Genomic DNA, 20,335 nt, shown 5'->3' with positions numbered 1-20,335 from the left:
GAACGCAGGCCCGCGGAGATCTTGTGGTGACTGGTGATGGACACGGTCGACAGGTCTGCAGCCATCCACACCTGGCAGGTAAAGCAGCAAGTCCAAGTAGATGAACTTCCAGTGAGGTGTCACCGTGCGATTCGCAGTCTAAGTAGAGTTGGCTTGAGTCAAGTAGTGTCAAGTGAAGTAAGTGGTGGAAGTAAAAGAAAAAGTTAGGGAAGAGCAAAGAGCGCGGGAAGAGAGATAGTAGAAAGAACGAGAGAGAGTGAGTGGGAAGGCAACTTGGAAGAATACTACTAGGTAGGTAGTAGGTAGGCCCAAAGACGGACTGGGGTCCAGATTGTTTCGGGTATATGAGAAAGAAAGCTGACCAGATTCCGGACTGTGCACCCGATCTCTTCCTGGAACGAACCAATGGATGGGGTCGCAACACCGACTCTCGTACCAGAAGAGTACCGAGTAGTTTCGATGGACCCAAGCTGAAAAGAGAAAATCAGTGGAGAGGGGAATGATGAATGGTGTTGACGATAAATAGGGGAAAGGGGGAAAGGAACAAGATCGAAGAGGATAGAGCGATGAGCAAAGGGTATAGTATAGTATTAGCAGTGGTAGTAAGGTAGTAAAGCATAGTAAGAAAACGACGACGGCGGCAGGACATAGTAGCCAAGCCAATTGAGCAAGCAGCAAGCGGACGAGGGGGAGAGAAGAGAACGACGGACTCGGGAAAGTCGAGAAAGGGACAGGAAAGGGAAAAGGGCAAGAAAAGGAACCAAAAGATCCACCGTCTGGGCCCAGAACCACAGTTTGAGCACAGTAACAGTAGTACTCAGTAACCTGGCAGTAGAAGTAGTAGTCCTGTAGTCTTAATTAGGTACATGTACTCGAGTAGCTAGGTATCAGCTAGGCAATCAATCAATTCACCATATTATTTGCAGATACTTACTATGTACTACTAAGTTATTGTGTGCTGTATGTACATACTTCATGTTAATGATTGCTGGTCAAGTAGGTAAGCCGGTTCGCCCCCCCCCCCTCATGATTAATTCCGAGTTGCGCGCAGAATGATGGCATTCTGATCATATCTATCCTGCTTTTTTGCCCTGATCTTCTTCGCCTTTGCCTCCTCCCCGAGACGTCGTTTATTCTCTCGTTTCGCAGTGGTCTGATATATTGGGGGAGAAAGGGTAGTAAGTATTTGTCTCATTTCACCGCATTGTCGGGTGACTGGCAAGAGTGTAAGTTGAGTTTAGTGAGTGAGTGAGTGAGTGAGTGAGTGACAACCTTACAGCCTCTTTACACTAACAGCCAGCCACACGTTACTCAGTACATCCTCTAGGCCTGGGACTAGACTCCCATCTCAATTGTCTACCATACTGAAAGGAGGAAGGTCACCGATCTGGGTAGACCCGCGATCCCCCCCATCTGATGTCTATGATTCGACCAACTGAGGAGGATGCATGGGGCCACGGTCTGTTTACTCGGCCGGACGGTCTGTTGAGCGCATGATAACTAAAAGAGAAAAAGGGACTGAGTAGCAAGCAAGCAAGCAAGCAAACAAGCAGCTAGAGGTCGAGGTAAACCCATCTCTTTACCTCCCATCTCGGTACGAGGTTACACGGCTGAAGGGGGGAGATTAATATGAGCATGACCCTAATGCGAGGAGAGACACTTGACTGCTCGCTCAACTTAAGCTTGACACTAACTTCTGCTGTGCTGCCAGCGAAATCAAAAATTGAATCCAAGAAAAAAAGGGAAAAGAACAATAAAAAAAAAAGAAAAAAAAAAACTACAATAAAAAAGGGGAATGACGACAAAAGTCCCCACGTTCGCTTAGTCAGAGTTAGTCTCCCCCAGAAATGATGGGTCAGTCCATCATCCGTCAGTCGGTTGAGCAAAGCCGAAGCCCAGCGGAAAAGCAATCTCTATATAAATCTCATATCTGCCCACCGTCTCCTCTCGGCTCATCCAATCGTGACTGATCCCTCCCTTCCCCCATCACAACCCGCCCGCATGGACGCGGTGAGGATCTTATTCCCGACTCAGCTTCTTGAAAGTCGGACTGTTCGTTGACCTTCTCTCGCTTTCTAAACTAACCTCCCCCCCTCCTCTTTCCCCCCAACTCCGAACCACAGTGAGCAGAGCAATGATTTACTGGAGCACGGACTCCGTGATGAACTAGGGCAATGCACCAGCATATCACTGTACAGTATCTTCTGTTCTCTCTCAGGACGGTCCATAGGGAGAATAATAAGAAAAGAGAAAGATTTAGGTCGTCTTCAGTCTATTTGCAAGAGTCACGAGAGGAGCGACGGGTAATATCGCGCTTCCCGGTCAGGAGAAAAACCGGATCCATTGCTCTTCTCCTCTTCCCACTTTCCCAGTTTTTCCCTGCTACGTCTCAGCATAGTCTCTGGGACATGGTGGGGACGATTGTCGGCTTGACAGCTCAACAACTGGTTCGGAGTGGATTTTCGTCCGCTCATCTGCACTGAACCTCTCTGCTTCTGGCCCCGGTGCGAGAAGAAATACGGGCTGTATGGATGTGCGCGGCCGTGTTGGGTTGTTTCCTTTTCTTTTTCCAGGAAGCCCAGGTCCACTGAAGAAAGCCCGGCTCGATGAAGCCAAGGTCTATCTGTACGCTACTGTCGGCATCGCCAGCGGTGAAACATGACCATAGGTGGTACAGTCTAACCACCAGGGCACACACGAATCGCTCAGGGGTTGACCAGCGCACTAAACTCTCATCTGGCGAGTATCAACCGTCGTTTTTAAACAAAAGTCAGTTGACAGTGGGGTGATGAGATGCTGTTGATACGGCCTGGCCTTTCAACATCGCGTTTCGAGGGGAAAAACTCTGTCAAATGGACAGGCAGAGTGGAAGGAGGTGTCTACAGCGAAATTTTGGGTGGACTAGTGTTTAGGTCCCGGGTTAGCTTTGACCCAAATCAAGGTTTCAAGTGTAGCAATGCCTACCTTCTAGAATCGAGACAGGCCCTTTTGACAGCCGGGTCGCGTTATGCACAAGTCCTGGAAGGGGTTGCCCGATCGCTTGCGACGCAAGGCAGCTAGTGAGCAGGGCTACCTAGTGTAGGAATCAGCCAGGCCTCCCAATGAGCGGCCGGGAGCCTGCTAGAACCGGTTTTTTCGTCCCTTGATGACCCCATGATGCAACGCTGGTTTACCTACCCCCCCCCCACCTCTTCCCCCCAATGTTCTCCCAGGCGAATCCATGGCCCGGGGCAACGCTTACGGCAGTCGATCTCTCGTCCGACCAAATCCGGTGCACTGATTTCTGATTTCCAGAAGGATTGCCTGTTTGATAAACAGGTTGGTCCCTGCACATTTTGTCCGCTCAACCATGGTGGGTGAGAAACGCGGATTCGCCGCCAGGAAAGAAAAGCGATTGTAAACAATTCATCATGATTGCATGAAAGTCTGTTTCTTCCAGAGTCCCTGTCGCTGTTCTTGGAGTGGCATGGCGCTCACCAGCTTCCGAGCAAGTTGACCAACCCATGCCCGTTCCGCTCTTACAACGTCGCCTTCAATCTTACGGATTGTGTGCAGCTCCTCGATCATCAGGTTCACCGTCTTCTCGAGATTCTTAATCATGCGAAACAGCGCAGAGCTGTCGAATCGCTCCAACTCTCCGTAGCCTAGAAGATCCAGGCTTTGTAGCTGCCGCGAGCAATAGTCCAATTTCGTAGATAAAGCCGACACTTCTTCTTGCCAAGTGCGGTCTAAGGAATCAATGAAAACGCCGTCGTACATTTCGTGCTCATGGTGCAGCCGGTGGTGCCGAATCTCTTCCATCTGCTGAAACCACTCTTCAAATTGCTGCACGACCACCGTGTACTGCCCTTCCAGAGAATCCGTCACCATGTACACGTCTTCTGCAACCCCAGAGAGTATCCGAATCTGCTCCGCAAATCCGAGTGGGCCATTGTGCTCACAAGAGTTTCGAAACCAGCAATGCAGCGCGAGTCCATTGAGTTTCGTCTGATAATCTTGCTCTACAGCGAGCGCGGCACGGTATTTGCTGGCCACGGACTTGTAGTCCTTCCGGAGTTGAGCTTCGACATCGGCCGTCCAGGAAGTCTTCTGTTGAAGAGATGAGGAGTGCGTAAGGCTTAGTTGTAACAGCTCTGTCTGCAAGGCTGCAAGCTCGGGCCAGGATGAGGGTGATGAAGAAGCATCCGCACCCTCGGACGTGGTAGCACTCAGATTCTTTGTAGCCGGATTGACCGCCTTTTTTGACAGTAGATTTTGCGGTTGGAACGATATCTGAGCTCTCGGGCGTGTCGGAGTTGTGGTGCTCGGTGAAGGTGGCTTCAATTTGCCTATCAATCGGCTCACATTGGGCGTGACCCCTTGACTACGATGACGCGCGTGGCCGCGACTGATGGGCGGTGTGATGGAGCTGGACTTGACTGGCTGTCGTAAGGAAGCGGATCGACTGGGTCGGAGCGACGGGGGAGGCATATCGGGTTTCTTGGGAGATAAGGGCCGTCCATCCTGCCTGGGAGCTAGTTCTTGTTTGGAGGGGGACAAAGGACTTGGTGCAAAAGTGGCCTGTTTAGGGCTGCTTATCGTAGCGGCTGGCTTCACAGGTCCAATAGGCTTCAGCGGACTGGGTCGAATGAGGCTCTGGCGACGATTTGCCCCGGTCGCTTCGCGTGTCGAAGGTTCACCTTGCTGCTGAGACCCCTTCCCCCCGGTCTTGGTCGGCCGCTGGGACAGGCGAGTCTCTGCCGGCTGTTGAATTCGAGAGGTTTTCGCAGAGCGGGCATCGTCACGGACCGGCAGAAGGCTCTTGTTTCGTGTTGTGATATTCTCATTTCCGGTGGCATGATAAGAAGATTTTCCGCCAACTGCCGTCGAGGTTGTGGGAGGGTTGGCTTTGGTGGTAGTAGAGCGCCCAATGGTCAATGGCTGAACATTTTTGTGTCAGCAATCATGAGACAGGAGGATTGGAATAGCACACAAAGGAAAAGCATAAGGCAGAGCAGATTGACAAAGGTGTTCCGAGGCCATTGCAGTCACTTGAATGAGAGAGAGGTAATAAAGGGGTGACGAGATGCAACTAACCTTACCGGTACGGGGCTCACGTAGGGAAAGGGAGCGCGTTGGAATCGGCATGTTGATGGTAGATCAAGACATTTGCGGACGCTGAGTTGACTGGAAGACACAATGTATTCAGGGTTGAGCTTTGTAGGCCGGACATAGCCTCTTCTACACCGATGTAAATGGTGCTTTGGGGGGGGGGGAGGGAGTCGCAGAGGTGGAGGTCTGAGTTCAGCTGAAGGCGGCAGTTCCAGACGGGGGCAGCTGCGGTGAAGGTTCCGCATAACCAGTGGAAGCTTGGCTCACTGCAGCCCGGTGAGCACCCCTAACAGGGTTGTTACTACGCACGTATGGTCAATATTGGTTACACTTGAACTGCTACTTCAGGAACTGGAACTTGTACTGTACCTATGATGGCCCTCATGATAATCATGACCCTTGATCTTTTTTATCAACGACTGTAGTGACCATACAGAGCTTCCGATTTCGTCTGCCAAATACTGGGGCTTATTCACGTGATTATAGCATTCGTCCATTCATTGAGAAGCGGTCTGTGATATCCACAGGATAACAACACAAACTTTTCCTGAAGTCTAGAAGGGAAACTCGCAGATACAAAAGGCGGAACAAGTCATCCAGTCATAGCGACTACGCTCATCAAACTCCCAGCCCCATCCACTTCCCTCAGTCATTTCCAACACGAAACTGCAGAAGTTTCCCACACCTGTTGCAAAAGCGCAATCACCGATGGCTATCTCACATTACCTGTGCACGTAGTTCTGATCGAATGAAAACAATTTGGGTCATGTGCGCCCATCGACTACAAACTGCCACGTCTGGGGAAGGCGACGCCCTCAATGGCCGCATGGTCAGTGAACCAGCTGACTTTCTCACCGGCACCCTGGTTGACCAATGAGGACGGCAAGTCTCTTCCTTCCTCAGCATCAAAAATTTGCTTCATGATATCCTTCTTGCCACCTCCAGTCGCGATAAATGCGATGTTGAGAGCGTGCGTGACCACCGGAAGAGTAAGGGTGATGCGCTTCGGGGGCGGCTTAGGTGAGTCGCTGATGGCTGCCGTCCAAGCATCCTTCTCTCTGAGAAGCTCGTGGCCAGGGAAAAGACTGCAGGTGTGACCATCCGGCCCGCACCCCAAGAGGATGAGATCGAAGACAGGCAACTTCACACTGTCTTTGGCCGCAAAGGAGCGCATGAGGTCCTCCTGATACAGGTCGGCCAGCTCCTGGGGATCCTCATCATTGACATGAGCGGGGTCGATCGTATGCACGGTGGGAGCCCCAAGTTCCGTTGGAATCTTATCGAGCAGTTCATCCTTCAACAAACGGTAGTTGCTGTCCTCGTGGTCGAGGGGTACGGCGCGCTCATCGGCAAAGAAGATGTGCCACTTGGAGAACTGAGCAGTGTCTTCTTCGGACCCATTTCCAGGCGTGAGGAGAGCCTGCGCCAGCACCTTCGGCAAGGAACCACCAGAGACAGCGACACGGAAAGTGCTGTGACGACTCAAGGCGGAGTTCTGGATCCGGAGGACGTAAGGCCTCAGTTGCTGGGCCAAAGCATCGGTATTCGCAAAGCTGTAGAGATTAGGGGCGGAAGCAGCCATTGTGAAAGGCAAGCTGTAGCTTGTAGGGGGCAAAAGGGCGATATGGGGAAGAGAGAGGTTGGAGGGGAAAGGATAATTGATCTGCCCGAGCGAGAATATGGGGGCGGGAGGGGAAAGTGAGTAAGAGCAGAGGAGAAGAAAGAGAGAGAGAGAGAGGTGGTGGTTTTCGGTCAACTGCTTCAGGGCGGGGTGGCGGGGCAAAGGAAGGATGGAGAACTGTTGAATTGCTTGCTCCTCCGTACCTGCCGGAACGTGAGAATCACACGGGCGGGGAGTAACAACGACCAAACTGTGAGCTACTGTACCATAGAGTAAGTAAGGTAAGTGACTTAGTATTGAGAGTAGTTGTTGGGACCGACGAATAACTCAGGAAGTTAACCAGCTCGATAAAATTCAGATTCAGCAAGATATAGAAAATTCAACCAATTCCAATGGTGTTCCTTCTTGGTTTTCCTTACCGCATGGTGATGAGAAGGAGAAATTGCCGGTGAGGTGCCAGCCTGAGGCGAGCCATGATTACTCCCGCTCCATTCAACCATGACGTCGTCGTTGCCATATCCAACGGTTTCGCAAAGGGAAAAGGGAGGGAGGAAAACTGGAAGGATTGGAAAACACCATTCATTCATTCATTCAGACCATCATCATGGATAGTACTCCTCCAGGCTCCTTAGGTTAGAGGTGGTCCTCCCCCAACCAACAGACAACAACCAACCGTCGGTCGAGTATCTTCTTTCGCGATAAGAGCAGAGGCCGGAACGAACGGCCTCATCTTATTCCTTTTCTACATGCCGTGCCGAACAAGGTTGGGCAGGAACAGTTTGTGATCTTTATTGTTCTTCTGCTGTGCCCTTGTCTCTGTCTGCCCCCCACCCCTTCGTATTGTCTGTCCATCCTCGGCAGCCGCCACAGGGAAACCAATTCTTGATTTGAGGGAAAGCCGCCGGGATCCGCGTCGAGCGATGAAGACACCTGGAAATACCTCAACTGACAAGCATGTGAAATGATGTCAGCGTAACGCTCTGTCTGCCTACCTACTGCAGCACTGCAGTGCAGGCCTTCAAGCCCCTCCCCCCCTCCCCTTCCCCTCCCAACTGGATCTAGAGAGGCTTGCGATGATGATGATCCTCACACCACAACAACCTGTAAATGAGAATTATCGGTTCATACTACTGATCATGATCAGTAGACTAAGCCCTGCTGAGATACCTAATTAGCGATCTTGAACTAGCTCCTGCATCCAGCTCCAGTAAAAATGATAGGGCAGTAATAGTTTGATCCTAGTACTTGACCACCCCTATGATGAAGGCGTCCCAGGCATGCACGCGCGATTACGGCATCATGCAGACGCTGAGATCAAGTCTCAGTCAATAGTTAGTTAACTAATTAGTCCTCGCATCTGATGACTGATCTAGTCGAATTGACTCTCGATCTCAGTCAGTTGGTGCGGGTTAGGCTGAGGTCCCTGCGCCAGTAGAGCGCCTCTGGGGGGGGATGAACCCGGGGATTTGTCAATGCCCGTGTGTCACCATCGGCCACCGCTTCAAAGGCGTGCGTGCGACCATTCTGCAGCCGGGCGTACACCTCGCACAATTGCCATGACATGTGCGCATCATCCCAATCCTGGCAGTGCTGCTATCAGGCGAATGTAATTTTTAGGCTACATTGGAGTCCCAGCAAAGACTTTCAGCCAACAGATAAGGAGATGAGGGTAGGTGTTGCAGCTCTGCAGGTTTCAACGCAATGATACTCAAGTGGATGAATTGAGTTAGCCTATCTGTCGGTAGGACAAGAGGCAACACAATGACAATAATTGAGATCAGATAGCTTGGTAGGGGGCTGTTAGGAATCAGAACTGTAGGTAGGCCTTGCTTTGAGAAAGTTGTGTTCATCATTATAGGGAAAGGGGGGGAAGATGATATCCCTGAGGCCTCCTGTAAGTGGCTAAGGTTCCATTACGGGCAATGGCTTCAACACAAGCGAACGATAAGTTAGTACGTTGACGCTAGGCCGGAATAAAAGAGTTGGCAGCCGGGTGCAGAGACTAGGACTCAAAATGCCTCACCGTCGATTTAGGGGGGGGGGGGCATGAGGAAGACGTATAATTGGTATCTAGTCTTTGTTCTCCAATCGAACCGCGAACTGCGAACTTCATTTGCAAGGAAGGACTTTGAAGCGTCTAAACCATCCGTGTTTTCGGTTGGCTTTCCTACTGCTCTTCCCCACTTCCACCATAATGAAAGTAGCCGCACTGAGTCGTTTAGCGAGGCCGTAGCGAATCCCAACTTGCTCCCTCCTAGCAAAACGCTCGCTTTTTACCTAGACAGACCCCCGAATCCACTCTGAGAAAGTTGGAAAATGGAGTGCACCCAAGACTCCGGGTAAAAATAAGAATTAGTGGCTCCGGAAAGGCATGGAGCACACAATCCATTCGACCACTCGCACCCGGTATACAGCAGCGATGACAATGATGGCGCAGAGAAGAGCGGAATTGAGTTCCTTCGAGGGAAAAGCGATGACGAAAACGTAAAAACAGTTGGGATGATATTTTGGACGAGGGAGATACTGGTGCAGTGCTGCGGTTGGACTGCTGGGATGGTTCCTGCCTAAAAACCATGACCTTAATCTCAATCATACGCAGCCCCCTTCTATACAAGGCGGTCTAAATTCAAGAAGAAAAATGGTTTGACAGCAACACATGATGGAACCCGATGAGCAGGGCGACTGGAGCAAGATCGTCCGCATCTTTCACATCCGAGTCTGACAGGACATTCTGAAACACTCGAGGTGGAGTCCCATTTCCAAAGACCGGCTCACAACTCACGAGTCACAACTCACGACTTACCGCATGCAACGACGACGCCGCCGCCGCTATTACGCACGAGCCCAAGGCCCGAAGTGTACCAGTAATTAACTAGTACTAGGCACGAAGGGATCATCACAGTAACATGAATTGTTACTAATCTTCGGCCCAATTTTAGGAGGACCTGCTAAAGGCAATGGCGAAATCGACGAAGTTGAGATAATGAGACTAGACTTCCTCTGCCAATGGGAAGCAATGCCATCTGATATTTACAATTCCGATGAATTCGAGGCTTGGTTATCAGTCGTAGTCATCAGCGCGGGATTTACCGCCTGGTTAGACCGACGGGGTTGGCTGGGCGCGGGAGCCTGAGTTTCGATGACTACTCTCATGTTCGACTGATCGATGACGAGCAGAGCAAATCACTAAACTGGATTGATATCACTTGTATCATTGAAGGAAAAAGACTCTTTTTTGTCCCTTAACTCTCAAAATGCGGGCGGGGCCACCTGCTCCGCCCGGCTAATGGTTCTGGTTCATAATTTCAATAGTACGTCGCCCTTCTGTGGACTATGTTGCCGTGACTAAGACAACAGCAGCAGCAGTAGGTGGAATGGAAGGAATGGAACGGAACGGGTGGAGTCTCCCAGCAGGCGGGAGCCGATACAGATTGATTGTCAGATATACTTCCCTCATAGGTTGAACCACTGATAGAAAGTAGGCCACGAGCTGTCCAGTCCCTGAAAGGGCAGAGAAAGAATGGCAGATCCGAGTCTGAACCATACCATTCTTGTGATCGCCCCCGTCTTGCACCCTTTGACTTCCCGCCCCCCTTCAATGTTGGTCATGACGACACGACCCTGGGTGTCGGTGCAGCAGAACAAAACGAATGCAGACAATAGGGAGGGAGGGGTATGGAGGGGAAGAAGGGAGATTGATACATTAGACCAAGCCTCGATTACCTGCAAGTGAGTTATTGTGGCTTTTCTGCAGTTGAGATCAGGATCAGACACACTACGTAAGTAGTCGTAATTTATGACTGGGGGGGTGAGGGGAGGGGTGGGAGGAGGGGTTCAAACAAAGTTACTTATGAACATCATCATAGTCAACAATAATGCAAAGCAAAAGGTTTGTATAGTATGAAACCAAGTCCTAATTGGAGGTTGCCCAAGATGCGACCGAGTAACAGGGGTGGTGGAACGATCGAATCAACCTGGATGATAGATGATGAATGAGGTGAGTGATGATGCCACAGGGAAAGCACTCCAGAGAACTGGAAAAGATTCGCATCACCGGTTCGTTCATCCATCCAGGAACCACCAACAGGGAAGGGAAAATTAAGTCTAGTTGTATATTTCAAAATTACACCTACAACCTCCTACGTACGTAGTAAGTTGAAGTATTACTATTCGGTAGAATAACCAGCCAACCATTCGATAGGTAGTAGTCATGAGAGTCGGCTGCCGCTTCTCCGGTCCATCCAGGCAAGTGTTTTTTTGATTATTACCTAGTACTAGGTAGTTATTAAACACATCATTCCATCACCACCATCATCCATCCCTACATGAATTGCTGCATTGAAAAAGGACCCAAGCAGCTGCCTCACCCGAACAACAACACTCCAAATTATCCTCCTGTGGTTGACTGACACAGTGGAAAAAGTCATCATCAAGTCTGAAACCTGATCCCCACATTCCGTGCAGCTGCTTTGAGTATCAGCTGCCTTATTCCTCATGCGTACGGTCTTGAGTTGTTAGCCTCATTATTATTGTTATTGTTATTGTTGTTATTATCGTTAATGTGGTGGTGATGGTGGTGGTGGCCATCTCCCTAGTTTCATCAGATTTGCACATCCTACCCCTGTCTTATCATTGGATTTTAATTTTCCTTACTCCGAGATTCGATTTTCGGTTTTTACCGTTTTACCTGAGGCAATCACTATAAATTACTACCACGTACTATTTTGCTTCCGCTAAACCAGACCGGTGCAATTACGGAGCGAAAGAAGTGGAGATCGATCTGACCCTGAGGACTTCCTTTTGGCGCTGGGCTTTCTGGTCATATAGAGATATTTCCAGCAGCTACAGCCCAACTGGAATTTGAGCTCCGAACTCCTTTTTCATCTTCTGATCACTACTCCAGTCGCTCTCATATACCTACCTACCTGTGCCACGACTCCAACCATCTACTCAGTTATCAACTACTACTAACAGCCACTACCTACTTACATCTATACCTCCCTTACTACCACTACCTACCTACCTATCGCAACTACCTTTGCAATCTATCTCGCCTCACCTCTGTGGTCTATTACTGCTGCCTAGGATTTCGCGGGGAAAGAAGACCTTTGATCCGGTGGTCTCATTCTACCTACCATCGACTTCTGCGCATCGTTTCCCCCAATTTTCCGCCCGTTCAATTGACCACCAGCCGGCACAGCCACTTCACTCGAGTTCATCTAAATACCCGCCCTTCCGACTTCATCTCTAATCACTGTTCCACGAGCAACGGAGTTTCTCGCCTCAACTGTTCGGCATAGGGCCGCCACAATCGGTCGGAGAAAAATGAGTTCGTCTTCTGTTCGAGTACAACACCCACCCACCGGAACTCCTAAAGGGGTCGTCGCTTCTCCCGCCAGTTCAAGTCCAACCTCCATGAACTTCGACATTGTCCGCTGTTCGAGATGTCAGCGTTCCATGAGCCTTGAGAACGAGTCATCCCCCGGAGTGGTTCGTTTCGGCATGAACTCCTACTACTGCAGCCGGTGTGCGTCCATGGTCGGCTTCATTCGTTGAAAGACGGGATCAATGGACCAACACTCGTGATTTCAATTCGGATGAACCAAACAACATCAACATGAACAGTGCTTTCGTCACCTACTCTAACCGCTTGTACCCGAATCAGAACCAGGCCACAAACCGACGTGAAATCGCTGGTCTTCCAATGTGTGCCTCTACCTTTATCCGCACGCTCGCTTCCACGGCACTGCTCGGGAATGCCGCCATTCAACCCAAATCATATATCCGCAATCCATTGAATTGGACCTGCATGGGTGCAGCCTGAATGTTGACGACCTGTTCCCTGGGCCAGTCTGGATGCCATGCGGCCTCAACGATCAATACTTCCGAAGAACATGGAAGAGCCTGCTGCTCACGCGCTTTGCCCGAACCCCCCCCTGCATGAAGACTAAGGCAGATTTTCTGAGAAAATTGGAATCTTTCGGAAGCGATACTTTTGACAAGTCTCGCTCTGTGCTCTCGATCTGGAGAAGGAAAGATCTACAAGATTTCATCTGTTCCTTCCTAAGTCAAAGGATGGGGAATCGAATGGCGTCTGATGTCTGCGCATTGTTGTATTGCGCATTGTAACCCTTGGCCCAGGCATGTAGCATCTGGATCCCCACGTTCCAAGAATGTGTTATGTTTGTTCCATTCCGCAGCTTCAGGGTTCCAGGCCACGACTTCTTGTGACCGAATACATTCGCCAGTCTTGTTTTGCATGTGTTGATAGCCCCCTTTGTATGTATGCAGGAAAGCTGCCAGTGAAACTCAACAAATGTTCTCCAATTAAGTGACATCGACAGTTTTACAATAGAACGCTTGCGTGTATTTTGCCATCAGCGACCGTAATTTGTTTTGATCTTGTGCTAACAAGCGCCGATCTCATTTGTATCGATTGACCACAGTAAACGTAGCGTAGCACTCCACCACTACAAAAAGTAATCAGGAGAAATACCCGACCTACTTCGTCCTACTTGTCCGAATATAGTAGCTGCATGCCAAAGGTGCTTCGTGCTTGAGGCCTTGTCTTAATATTGTCTTCTCATAAGGTCTAAGCTGCAATAGCCCTTTCCCCCCGGAATTTGAACCCCGCGATATGGGGTAGCAAGGTAAACAATGGTCAATTACCTCAGACAGAGTCAACATTAACATTGCGTGTGCCTATGACACACACCGAATAAGTTACAGTTCTTCCACTTTACTGCCTAAGGTGGTTATATTTAGACATCTTCAGCGTCTGCTCGACCTTTCCCCTTTCCTCTTTATTATTATTGTTATTTTTTTTTGGAGGTTTCCCCCTTCCCTTCGCTCTTCCCCGCCCCGTCCAAGCAAAATCCGTCCGCCGCAGCACCCGCACATGCCCCGAGCCCACTCAACCATCCCCTCAAACTGACTAGCGTTGTCCCTTTATGTGTGTGTGTGTCTTCTCTTCTCCCCTCCCGCTTTATACTTTTTGGGTAGTGTCTTCCCATCACCGCATCGTCATCATGGATCAAACTAAGGTGGTCTATTTTAGCTCCAGCGCGATTTTTTCATGACTACAGTTCTCCTCCTCAAGCTAACAGAGAATCAAGACTAGCCTCTCCGCAAGATTGGGACTTGGTTTACATTGTTGTCCTGGCAGCCTATCATACTTTCACGACTTACTAGAGCTGGCTTGGTTGATTTTATTCTCGTCGCAGTAGTGGAAGTCCACTAGACTAGGCAGGCTCGAGTCGGATAACAGCTGGAGCTTCACTATTATCCTCTTTCGCAAGGTCCCCTTTGCCAAGGTCACCGTTGCGAAACGCGAATCCCCGCTGGCGTGCTTGCTTGCCAGGGGGGGCGCGTAAGAGGCGTTTGTTCTTGTTGGTGACTTGGTATGGACCTCTTCCCGTCGTGCCCCTCCTTCTCGCTCTGTTGTCGGCCCGGCAGGTAATGATCCATGATGTACAGTACTCCGTACTCTGTATCTAATGGACGGTAAGTTAAACAAACGACAATGAGCTATAGAAAAGCCTCCAGCGATCCCCCGCCTTCCCTCCTCACCCCCTCCCCCTTGCAGCCCGAGAAGGGAACTTAGTCTGGTTTGTCGCGCACACATCTACACAGTACGTAATATGTTGACTGAAATGATGTGATTATCATGCCTGATTGGTTCAAATCGGTTGGAATGGGAAGATGAAGTAGCTACTAGACACTGCTACATATCACCCGTACCACACACAGCATTAGATAGTCGGAAAGGTTAATCTCAACCTTGATGGAAAAAGAAAGAAGGTTTGGGATTGACCCAAGATAAACAATAGTTCATGCGATGTTCTTCGGGGAGATCGTCTTCTTCCCGCCCCCGACATGGAGAAATCAACCAGAACAGAAACACCAGAAAGTCAAAATTGGGGAAATGAAGCAAATGACTAAACTCAATGCACTGTAATGAGTTAACTACCGGGTGGACGCAGCGGAGCACTAAGTTGAGGGTCAACCAGTAAACCTACCATGAAATTCAAAAGTGTAAATTCTTACAACTATATCTTGCTCAGTCCCGCCTACAGCTACTCCTAGTACCGTGGCTGCCTTCCCTTTGCAGTTGCAGTTGTCTATGGTTGTCAACCTTGGTCGGGTAAGTCGAAAGTCGAGTATTTCGCTGTTCGCTGATCAGTGGGTCGGTGTTGAGTGACGCCGTGGTTTGGGGGTGGAGGTTGGTTTCATCGGTTGTCTGGTCTGCGGCCTGCCTGTCTCCATGGTTCCACTCCGGCAAAGCTGTCACTTGCCTTGATAAGCAATTGCAAAAGAGGCCCAAAAAAAAGGGGGTGAGAGGTGGATGTCTCTTCCATGACGATCCCAGTCCAGTTTAAGAAGGTGGTGACAATCTTTAGTTCATAGCATGGTCTCATCAATAGTCAAGGTAAGGCCAGGTTGTAGAACCATCGCGGAAGTGCTAAATAAACAATTGACAGACTCAAAGTATGATCTGCCATGTGCGCTCAGGAACGCGGACATGTCAAAAGGAAAAGTCCCAGTTGACAGATGGCTTCTTTTCAGAGCTTCCTTGGACATGTGACCGGTAAATTTACCTTCTCATCTACGTTGTCACTGCACTAACTGCCGCAAGTCTTGCAGAAAGTATTTTTCTTTTTCTTTTTCTTTTCTTTTTTTTACATATTTCCCCCCTCAATTTGGTGAAACTCTCACCTCGGTCGCCAGTTACCTTTGTGAAAGCAGGCAGAACTTCTTCTACGAGTATGAGCGCCCTTTGCATGGAACCCAGAATCCCCAAAGGGTAATCTGAGTTCGGATCGCTCATGCATCCCCCACGGACCCATAAAGCTCTTCATTAATAATTTTTCCCCAGTGCTGTGGACACGTGCGCGCAACATGAGTCGCCGTCTCTGTTGTACGAAGCTGCGATTCTCAAAGCATGATCTGAAGGTTCCCGAGGAGAGAATACAGCACTGGAGAAACCGTGACACCATCGAAAGCTTGGTCCATGCGACCTTGGTTAAGGGCCTGGTCTTGGGCACAATCTGCGGCTCATCGCACCAGTTATGGGATACCTGTACTCCGTATATACATCGTCGAGGCTGGTGATATTCGAGGATGCATATACATCGCGCGAACCCGCCTCGTTCGGACAAGCGCCTGCCTGGCCTTCCCCGTCTCTTCTAGACGAGTGATTGCTCTGCTAGCGGAAGATCTTACCAAGACTATGGGACCGGGGAGCAGAGCAGCCTGAGGGCGGATCTTGCCTATCGATCGATCGCTCCAACTATCGGTCCTTCCTTTGGGAAGTGGGGTTGGTTCCAATCCCTGTGAATTCCCATGTCGTTTGGTGACTAAATTATCCATCCTGACTGGTGAGCTCAAGATGATGAGACCGGCTGGGACTACAAGGATATTTTGAGCAGGCTGACGTTTAGTCGAGTCGTAGTCGATGGCAAGACATCTTGGCTTTCTCTTTGCGAGCTGAATCCGGCCCCGAAGCTCATATGAGTCTACTTCATTTTCTTCCTGTCGGTTGTAGGACCACCGTGACCGAATCCATCCTCCACCAAGGTCTTCATCGCTCCACACCAATCTGATTAACAAACTTGGGGGCGCGCGTGTGTGTGTCTGTATGTATGTATGTGTGTGTGTGTGTGTGTACTGCAGCTCAGCTTTCCACACTTTGAGATCCCACTTCTCGAGGTTTCACCTCCTCAGGTCCGCTTTCCAATTCGGTGATGACGGACCGAAGACAGGCATCTGCCGCCCGAGCGTTTGGTGTATCCTGACCCCGTCCCGAGCTGTCAGGCCCCAGACCCCTGCAGTGCGACCGTCGTGGAATGTATCCGGCGGTGACCAGAGCGACGAAAGTCGGAGGTGGCAGACGAAGCATCTGTGCATTGGGGGTGGCTGGGACAATGGGAGATTTGAGGAATATGACCCTTCAGATGCACCAGGGTCACCGCAGTTGGATCTCGATCGCCCGGCGACTGGGACCAGGGGCAACTTCGGCAGCCACAAGAACATCATGTCTGTGAATATTTCAACTGCCTCTTGTCAAAAGTGGCCTTCATTCAATCGTTGCGACACTGTTTTGTCGCTTCCACGGGAATTGTCTTGGTTTCTGTATGACTTACACTGACTATAGGGACTCGCTCATGATGACCGCCGAATAACTCCCGTTTGCCATTCTCGCCCTTCAAGTAGATGGAATTCCGAGTTCCCTATTTGGGGGGTACCCCAACAGATAGCCGAGACAACTAATATGACACAAGAACACCGCCACTGGACGAGTGCTCGTCTGCCAGACGAGGGAAAATATCAGACATGAGACAGGTCGGTCACTGTCACAACCAGCTCCACCTTAGCCGGGGCTGAGGTTATCTGTATTGGCGTGCAGCGGCAGCCCTTCAGTAGACAAGTCCGGAGAAGGCGAGAACTAGACCGGGAAGATGGATGGAGAGGGGAAAACAAAAGCAAAAAGCAAAAGTTTTCAGGTTGACTCCGCTGAGGTATCTAGTCTATGGTGACTCCTGAGCGCTGGAGCCTTCGTGTCTGATCCGAGAGGACCATCCTGGTTTCGCAGACTTTATTGGCTGGAAAATGGCTTTCTCGTCTTGCGTTTCTTACTTAGACTCTCCATGCAATCAGCCAGAACCAGACCATGCAGTGCTGTCTGGTGGTGTCTACTGCGGTCTGCTGTCGGTGGCTGTCCTGGGATCTGGCGGTGTAAATGTAAATGTAAATGTAAATGTGACAATCAAGTACTGTAATAAGCAGAGAACAACAATTGGACAACGGTAGGGAGGAAGCAACAATACATTCCATTGTACTTTATTCCATTTGATTAGATTTTACTTTACTTAATTTTATTCCATTTAATTTCCTTCTGTTTCAGTCTTTTTACTGACACTTCCTGAATCCTTCATGTCATTGCTTCCTACCGGTACCTCTCTCTGTTGACTTCCCTGACTTGTTACTTGTTACTTTTTGATATATCCATCCATCACAGTCGATCATGCATGACATATCATCCCCCCTCGTCCTTCCTGGACCTGACACATCTTCTTCCCCTTCCCAGTGCCCACACCCCCTCTCCCTCCCCCCCAAGCCTCTCAGCATCTTATCCACTCACACTTCTCTATTTCGAAGTACAAGAGACAGCTTTGGTTTCCAGCAATCAGAGAAAGATAACCCTTCCTTCATTCGTCAGTGGATGCATCCGTGCCTCTCGTTTATCCTCGCTGAGCGGATCTGACTTGCTCACTTCCGAGCTCCATCCCCATCTCCATGTCCATGGTATTTTTAGGTATCCCTCGCACTAGCGATCTGCTGCTGCTGCTGCTGCTGCTGCTGCTGCTCCTGCTACTACCAACGTTACTTGATCTTTCGCGTGATTCTCTTCCTCTTTCTGCCCCCTTCCTGAATCTACCGTCTCATTCGAACCTCGATTTCGCCGAAGCTGGTTACTTCTGCGTCAGTTTCGGTCTCAACGTCTCAGCTGTCTCTGGGTGGTGGGACGCCCTCCATGTAGGCAATCGATCGACCCTCCTCCGGCCCTTTGCTCGTATCGCTTTAAAATCGACGAAGGTGCAGTCACTCAGCTGGATCCTCCCGCTGCGGATCAGTGCTTCTTAAGCAGTCCGACCTCACTCGTTCATCTGTGCGACCGGAGCTTCCTGGAACCTAGAACGGTAAGCAGGCCCGCCTTGAGCCCCTTCCAGCACTTATTTCTACGGCGAGGTCTCTGGGTTATTTCTGACCCGATACTGATCACTGATCACCATCTCCCGGATCAACAGAGTTCAACTCTATCATCACTTTCCCGCTGGGTTCCGAGCTTTGGCGCGGAGCCTGTCTGGGAACCAACCGGACGCAGCAAACCCGTGTGACTGGTCCCTCAAGTACCGACGGATCGATCTATACAACTACCTATAATCGGAAGCCGTGACGGTGCTCCAATCACCACGACTGCACGAGAACATGCCTGCACCAACGTCCTCGCGCGACAAAGGGCGAACGTCCAAGCAGGGAAGGTCGGATGAGGAGTTTGTCTTGTTCCTCCAGGGAGTAGGTTCCTCGACCGTGCTTGCTGTCTTCGTGTCTTGCTTATCTCTCCGGTGAACTAGATCCCAGCGCATTGCCGCTGGCAGGAGCTCAAAGACCTGGTCCGCCAAACAGCCCTACATATCCGACAGGCTGTAGTGTACGATGACCAGCATGGATTTCCAACCGGGCTAGGCCAGATCATCGTTAAGAACGAGGACGAAGCGTGGCGAACATATCGTGCGTACTTGAGCCTTCTCCATTGCCATCGAAGCCGTGTGACTGGTCAATAAACGTGCATGGACTGACACCGCGTTTCTCCAGAGAGGCTATCCACGACCGGCTGGGAGGGCCAAAGCCTCGTTGTGACACTGGCTCGGACCAGCTCGCCTACACGCCCGGTTGCTGGCCCGACGAAGAGTCCCACGTGTTTGATTCCTGCTAATTATATTGCGGGCTATTCGACGCCGCCGAGGGTCACGCAGAACATGGCCGTTCCTCCTTCCCCAATATCTCCTGAGTAGGTGAAAATAGCTAGGGCAGGCTGGTTTGTCGGCTGACACCGAACAGACCTGTCATCTCCACGAGTCCAACGTATCCGAATTCCGAATATGGCCCGGTGATTGACCTCATGAGTATTCCTCATCAGCATCAGCCCTTCCTGCCTGTTTTCGCCGACCCAGTCACTCAGCACGCCATTCCTGCTATACCACAGTCTCCCGCCCCTCTCCGGCACAATTTCAGGGATGCTTTCGCTATACCCATCCTCCCCTCCTACCCATTCCCCGCTGTTCAGCCATTCGTCGAAGGCCCCATAAGCACGCGATTTGGCACCACCGCCGGACGACGAGCCAATTTCCCCCGTAAACCTATTCACAACTACCATTCCGACAATGTGAACTTCACCTCGCAGGCCTATCACCAGCCCAGCAGCTCCGCGGGTCCCCCACACTTCTCACCACGTCGTACTATCTTTGTGCAAAACCTCAGCCCCGCAACGAGTGGCCTGGCGCTGCGTGACCTCTTCCAGGCCTCAGGCGTCGCAATCGAGCAATGCGAGGTGCCGCTGGACACGGAATCTGGACGCTGCAGAGGCTTCGCGCGGGTCACCTTCCGAACTGCCGAGGAAGCCAAACGCACCATCGCCCTATACAACGGCTGCACCTTCCTGGGGGCCAGGATTCGCGTGAAAATCGACAGGAGTATGCTTCAGAACACATCAAATCCCCCGCTGGAACCCGTCAATTTCACCAAATCTAGCACCAATACTAGCATAAGGAATCACAACCCCCTCCGCCAGAGCAACATGCAATTCAAACCCCCGACAAATACCTCTAAAGACCACCGCCGTGGCCCCCCAACGGAAGATACATCACTCAGCCAAGCCACAGCCCCAACAACCTCGAGGGATACCTCACCTCCAGCGTCCCCCTCGTCTTCCACTTCCACGGCCGTAAAACAGATCGACCGCTGTGGCCCACTGGTGGTCAACGGGTCTGGAACTGGACGCAGAGCTGTGGCGACCTAGTATCGCTCACTTAGGCAAGGTATTTGGTCCTACCTAGCCAGCAC

At 50.6% G+C, this 20,335-nt stretch overlaps 7 protein-coding genes across 7 annotated transcripts; 2 read left to right on the top strand and 5 right to left on the bottom strand.

The window, feature by feature from the left end:
* Positions 1-79: 79 nt before the first annotated feature.
* On the bottom strand, positions 80-1,300 carry BO66DRAFT_80760 (uncharacterized protein). Its single transcript, XM_025653609.1, has 3 exons — positions 1,273-1,300; positions 913-1,215; positions 80-846 (listed from the first exon to the last, which is right to left on the bottom strand). The coding sequence occupies exons 2-3, from the start codon at positions 913-915 to the stop codon at positions 169-171; spliced, it is 681 nt and encodes a 226-aa protein (XP_025504599.1). The 5' UTR covers positions 916-1,215; positions 1,273-1,300; the 3' UTR covers positions 80-168.
* Positions 1,301-3,158: 1,858 nt separating this feature from the next.
* BO66DRAFT_471099 (uncharacterized protein) lies at positions 3,159-5,245 on the bottom strand. Its single transcript, XM_025652836.1, has 2 exons — positions 5,077-5,245; positions 3,159-4,920 (listed from the first exon to the last, which is right to left on the bottom strand). Exons 1-2 carry the CDS (start codon positions 5,125-5,127, stop codon positions 3,409-3,411), a joined length of 1,563 nt encoding a protein of 520 aa, XP_025504598.1. The 5' UTR covers positions 5,128-5,245; the 3' UTR covers positions 3,159-3,408.
* Positions 5,246-5,694: 449 nt separating this feature from the next.
* BO66DRAFT_80580 (6-phosphogluconolactonase) lies at positions 5,695-6,929 on the bottom strand. The gene has a single exon (XM_025653607.1). It carries the CDS (start codon positions 6,671-6,673, stop codon positions 5,873-5,875), a length of 801 nt encoding a protein of 266 aa, XP_025504597.1. The 5' UTR covers positions 6,674-6,929; the 3' UTR covers positions 5,695-5,872.
* On the bottom strand, positions 6,898-7,391 carry BO66DRAFT_80589 (uncharacterized protein). Its single transcript, XM_025653608.1, has 2 exons — positions 6,979-7,391; positions 6,898-6,915 (listed from the first exon to the last, which is right to left on the bottom strand). Exon 1 carries the CDS (start codon positions 7,297-7,299, stop codon positions 7,048-7,050), a length of 252 nt encoding a protein of 83 aa, XP_025504596.1. The 5' UTR covers positions 7,300-7,391; the 3' UTR covers positions 6,898-6,915; positions 6,979-7,047.
* A 4,231-nt stretch (positions 7,392-11,622) lies between these two features.
* Positions 11,623-12,418, top strand: BO66DRAFT_80536 (uncharacterized protein). Its single transcript, XM_025653606.1, has one exon. The coding sequence runs from the start codon at positions 12,038-12,040 to the stop codon at positions 12,266-12,268; it is 231 nt and encodes a 76-aa protein (XP_025504595.1). The 5' UTR covers positions 11,623-12,037; the 3' UTR covers positions 12,269-12,418.
* A 3,807-nt stretch (positions 12,419-16,225) lies between these two features.
* On the bottom strand, positions 16,226-16,875 carry BO66DRAFT_391590 (uncharacterized protein). Its single transcript, XM_025647290.1, has 2 exons — positions 16,855-16,875; positions 16,226-16,764 (listed from the first exon to the last, which is right to left on the bottom strand). The coding sequence occupies exon 2, from the start codon at positions 16,608-16,610 to the stop codon at positions 16,386-16,388; it is 225 nt and encodes a 74-aa protein (XP_025504594.1). The 5' UTR covers positions 16,611-16,764; positions 16,855-16,875; the 3' UTR covers positions 16,226-16,385.
* Positions 16,876-18,709: 1,834 nt separating this feature from the next.
* Positions 18,710-19,964, top strand: BO66DRAFT_306897 (RNA-binding domain-containing protein; the record flags this gene model as incomplete). The annotated part of the gene is made up of 4 exons (XM_025643250.1): positions 18,710-18,787; positions 18,847-19,003; positions 19,088-19,283; positions 19,334-19,964. Coding segments are annotated over 4 exons (1,062 nt in total), but the record flags the coding sequence as incomplete, so codon positions are not given.
* Positions 19,965-20,335: the final 371 nt, after the last annotated feature.

The sequence above is a fragment of the Aspergillus aculeatinus genome, assembly GCF_003184765.1.
Source record: "Aspergillus aculeatinus CBS 121060 unplaced genomic scaffold BO66scaffold_21, whole genome shotgun sequence".
Taxonomy (NCBI): Eukaryota; Fungi; Ascomycota; class Eurotiomycetes; order Eurotiales; family Aspergillaceae; genus Aspergillus; species Aspergillus aculeatinus.
Note: the sequence above shows the minus strand (reverse complement) of the source record. Positions and strands in the feature narration are given on the sequence as shown.

Coding starts and splice junctions, on each gene's coding strand:
- BO66DRAFT_471099 (XM_025652836.1), bottom strand. CDS start 5,127: ATGCCGATTCCAACGCGCTCCCTTTCCCTACGTGAGCCCCGTACCGGT. Junction 4,921..5,076: donor GTGAGCCCCGTACCGGTAAG/GTTAGTTGCATC, acceptor AAAAATGTTCAG/CCATTGACCATTGGGCGCTC.
- BO66DRAFT_80580 (XM_025653607.1), bottom strand. CDS start 6,673: ATGGCTGCTTCCGCCCCTAATCTCTACAGCTTTGCGAATACCGATGCT.
- BO66DRAFT_80589 (XM_025653608.1), bottom strand. CDS start 7,299: ATGAATGAATGGTGTTTTCCAATCCTTCCAGTTTTCCTCCCTCCCTTT.
- BO66DRAFT_80536 (XM_025653606.1), top strand. CDS start 12,038: ATGAGTTCGTCTTCTGTTCGAGTACAACACCCACCCACCGGAACTCCT.
- BO66DRAFT_391590 (XM_025647290.1), bottom strand. CDS start 16,610: ATGCTTCGTCTGCCACCTCCGACTTTCGTCGCTCTGGTCACCGCCGGA.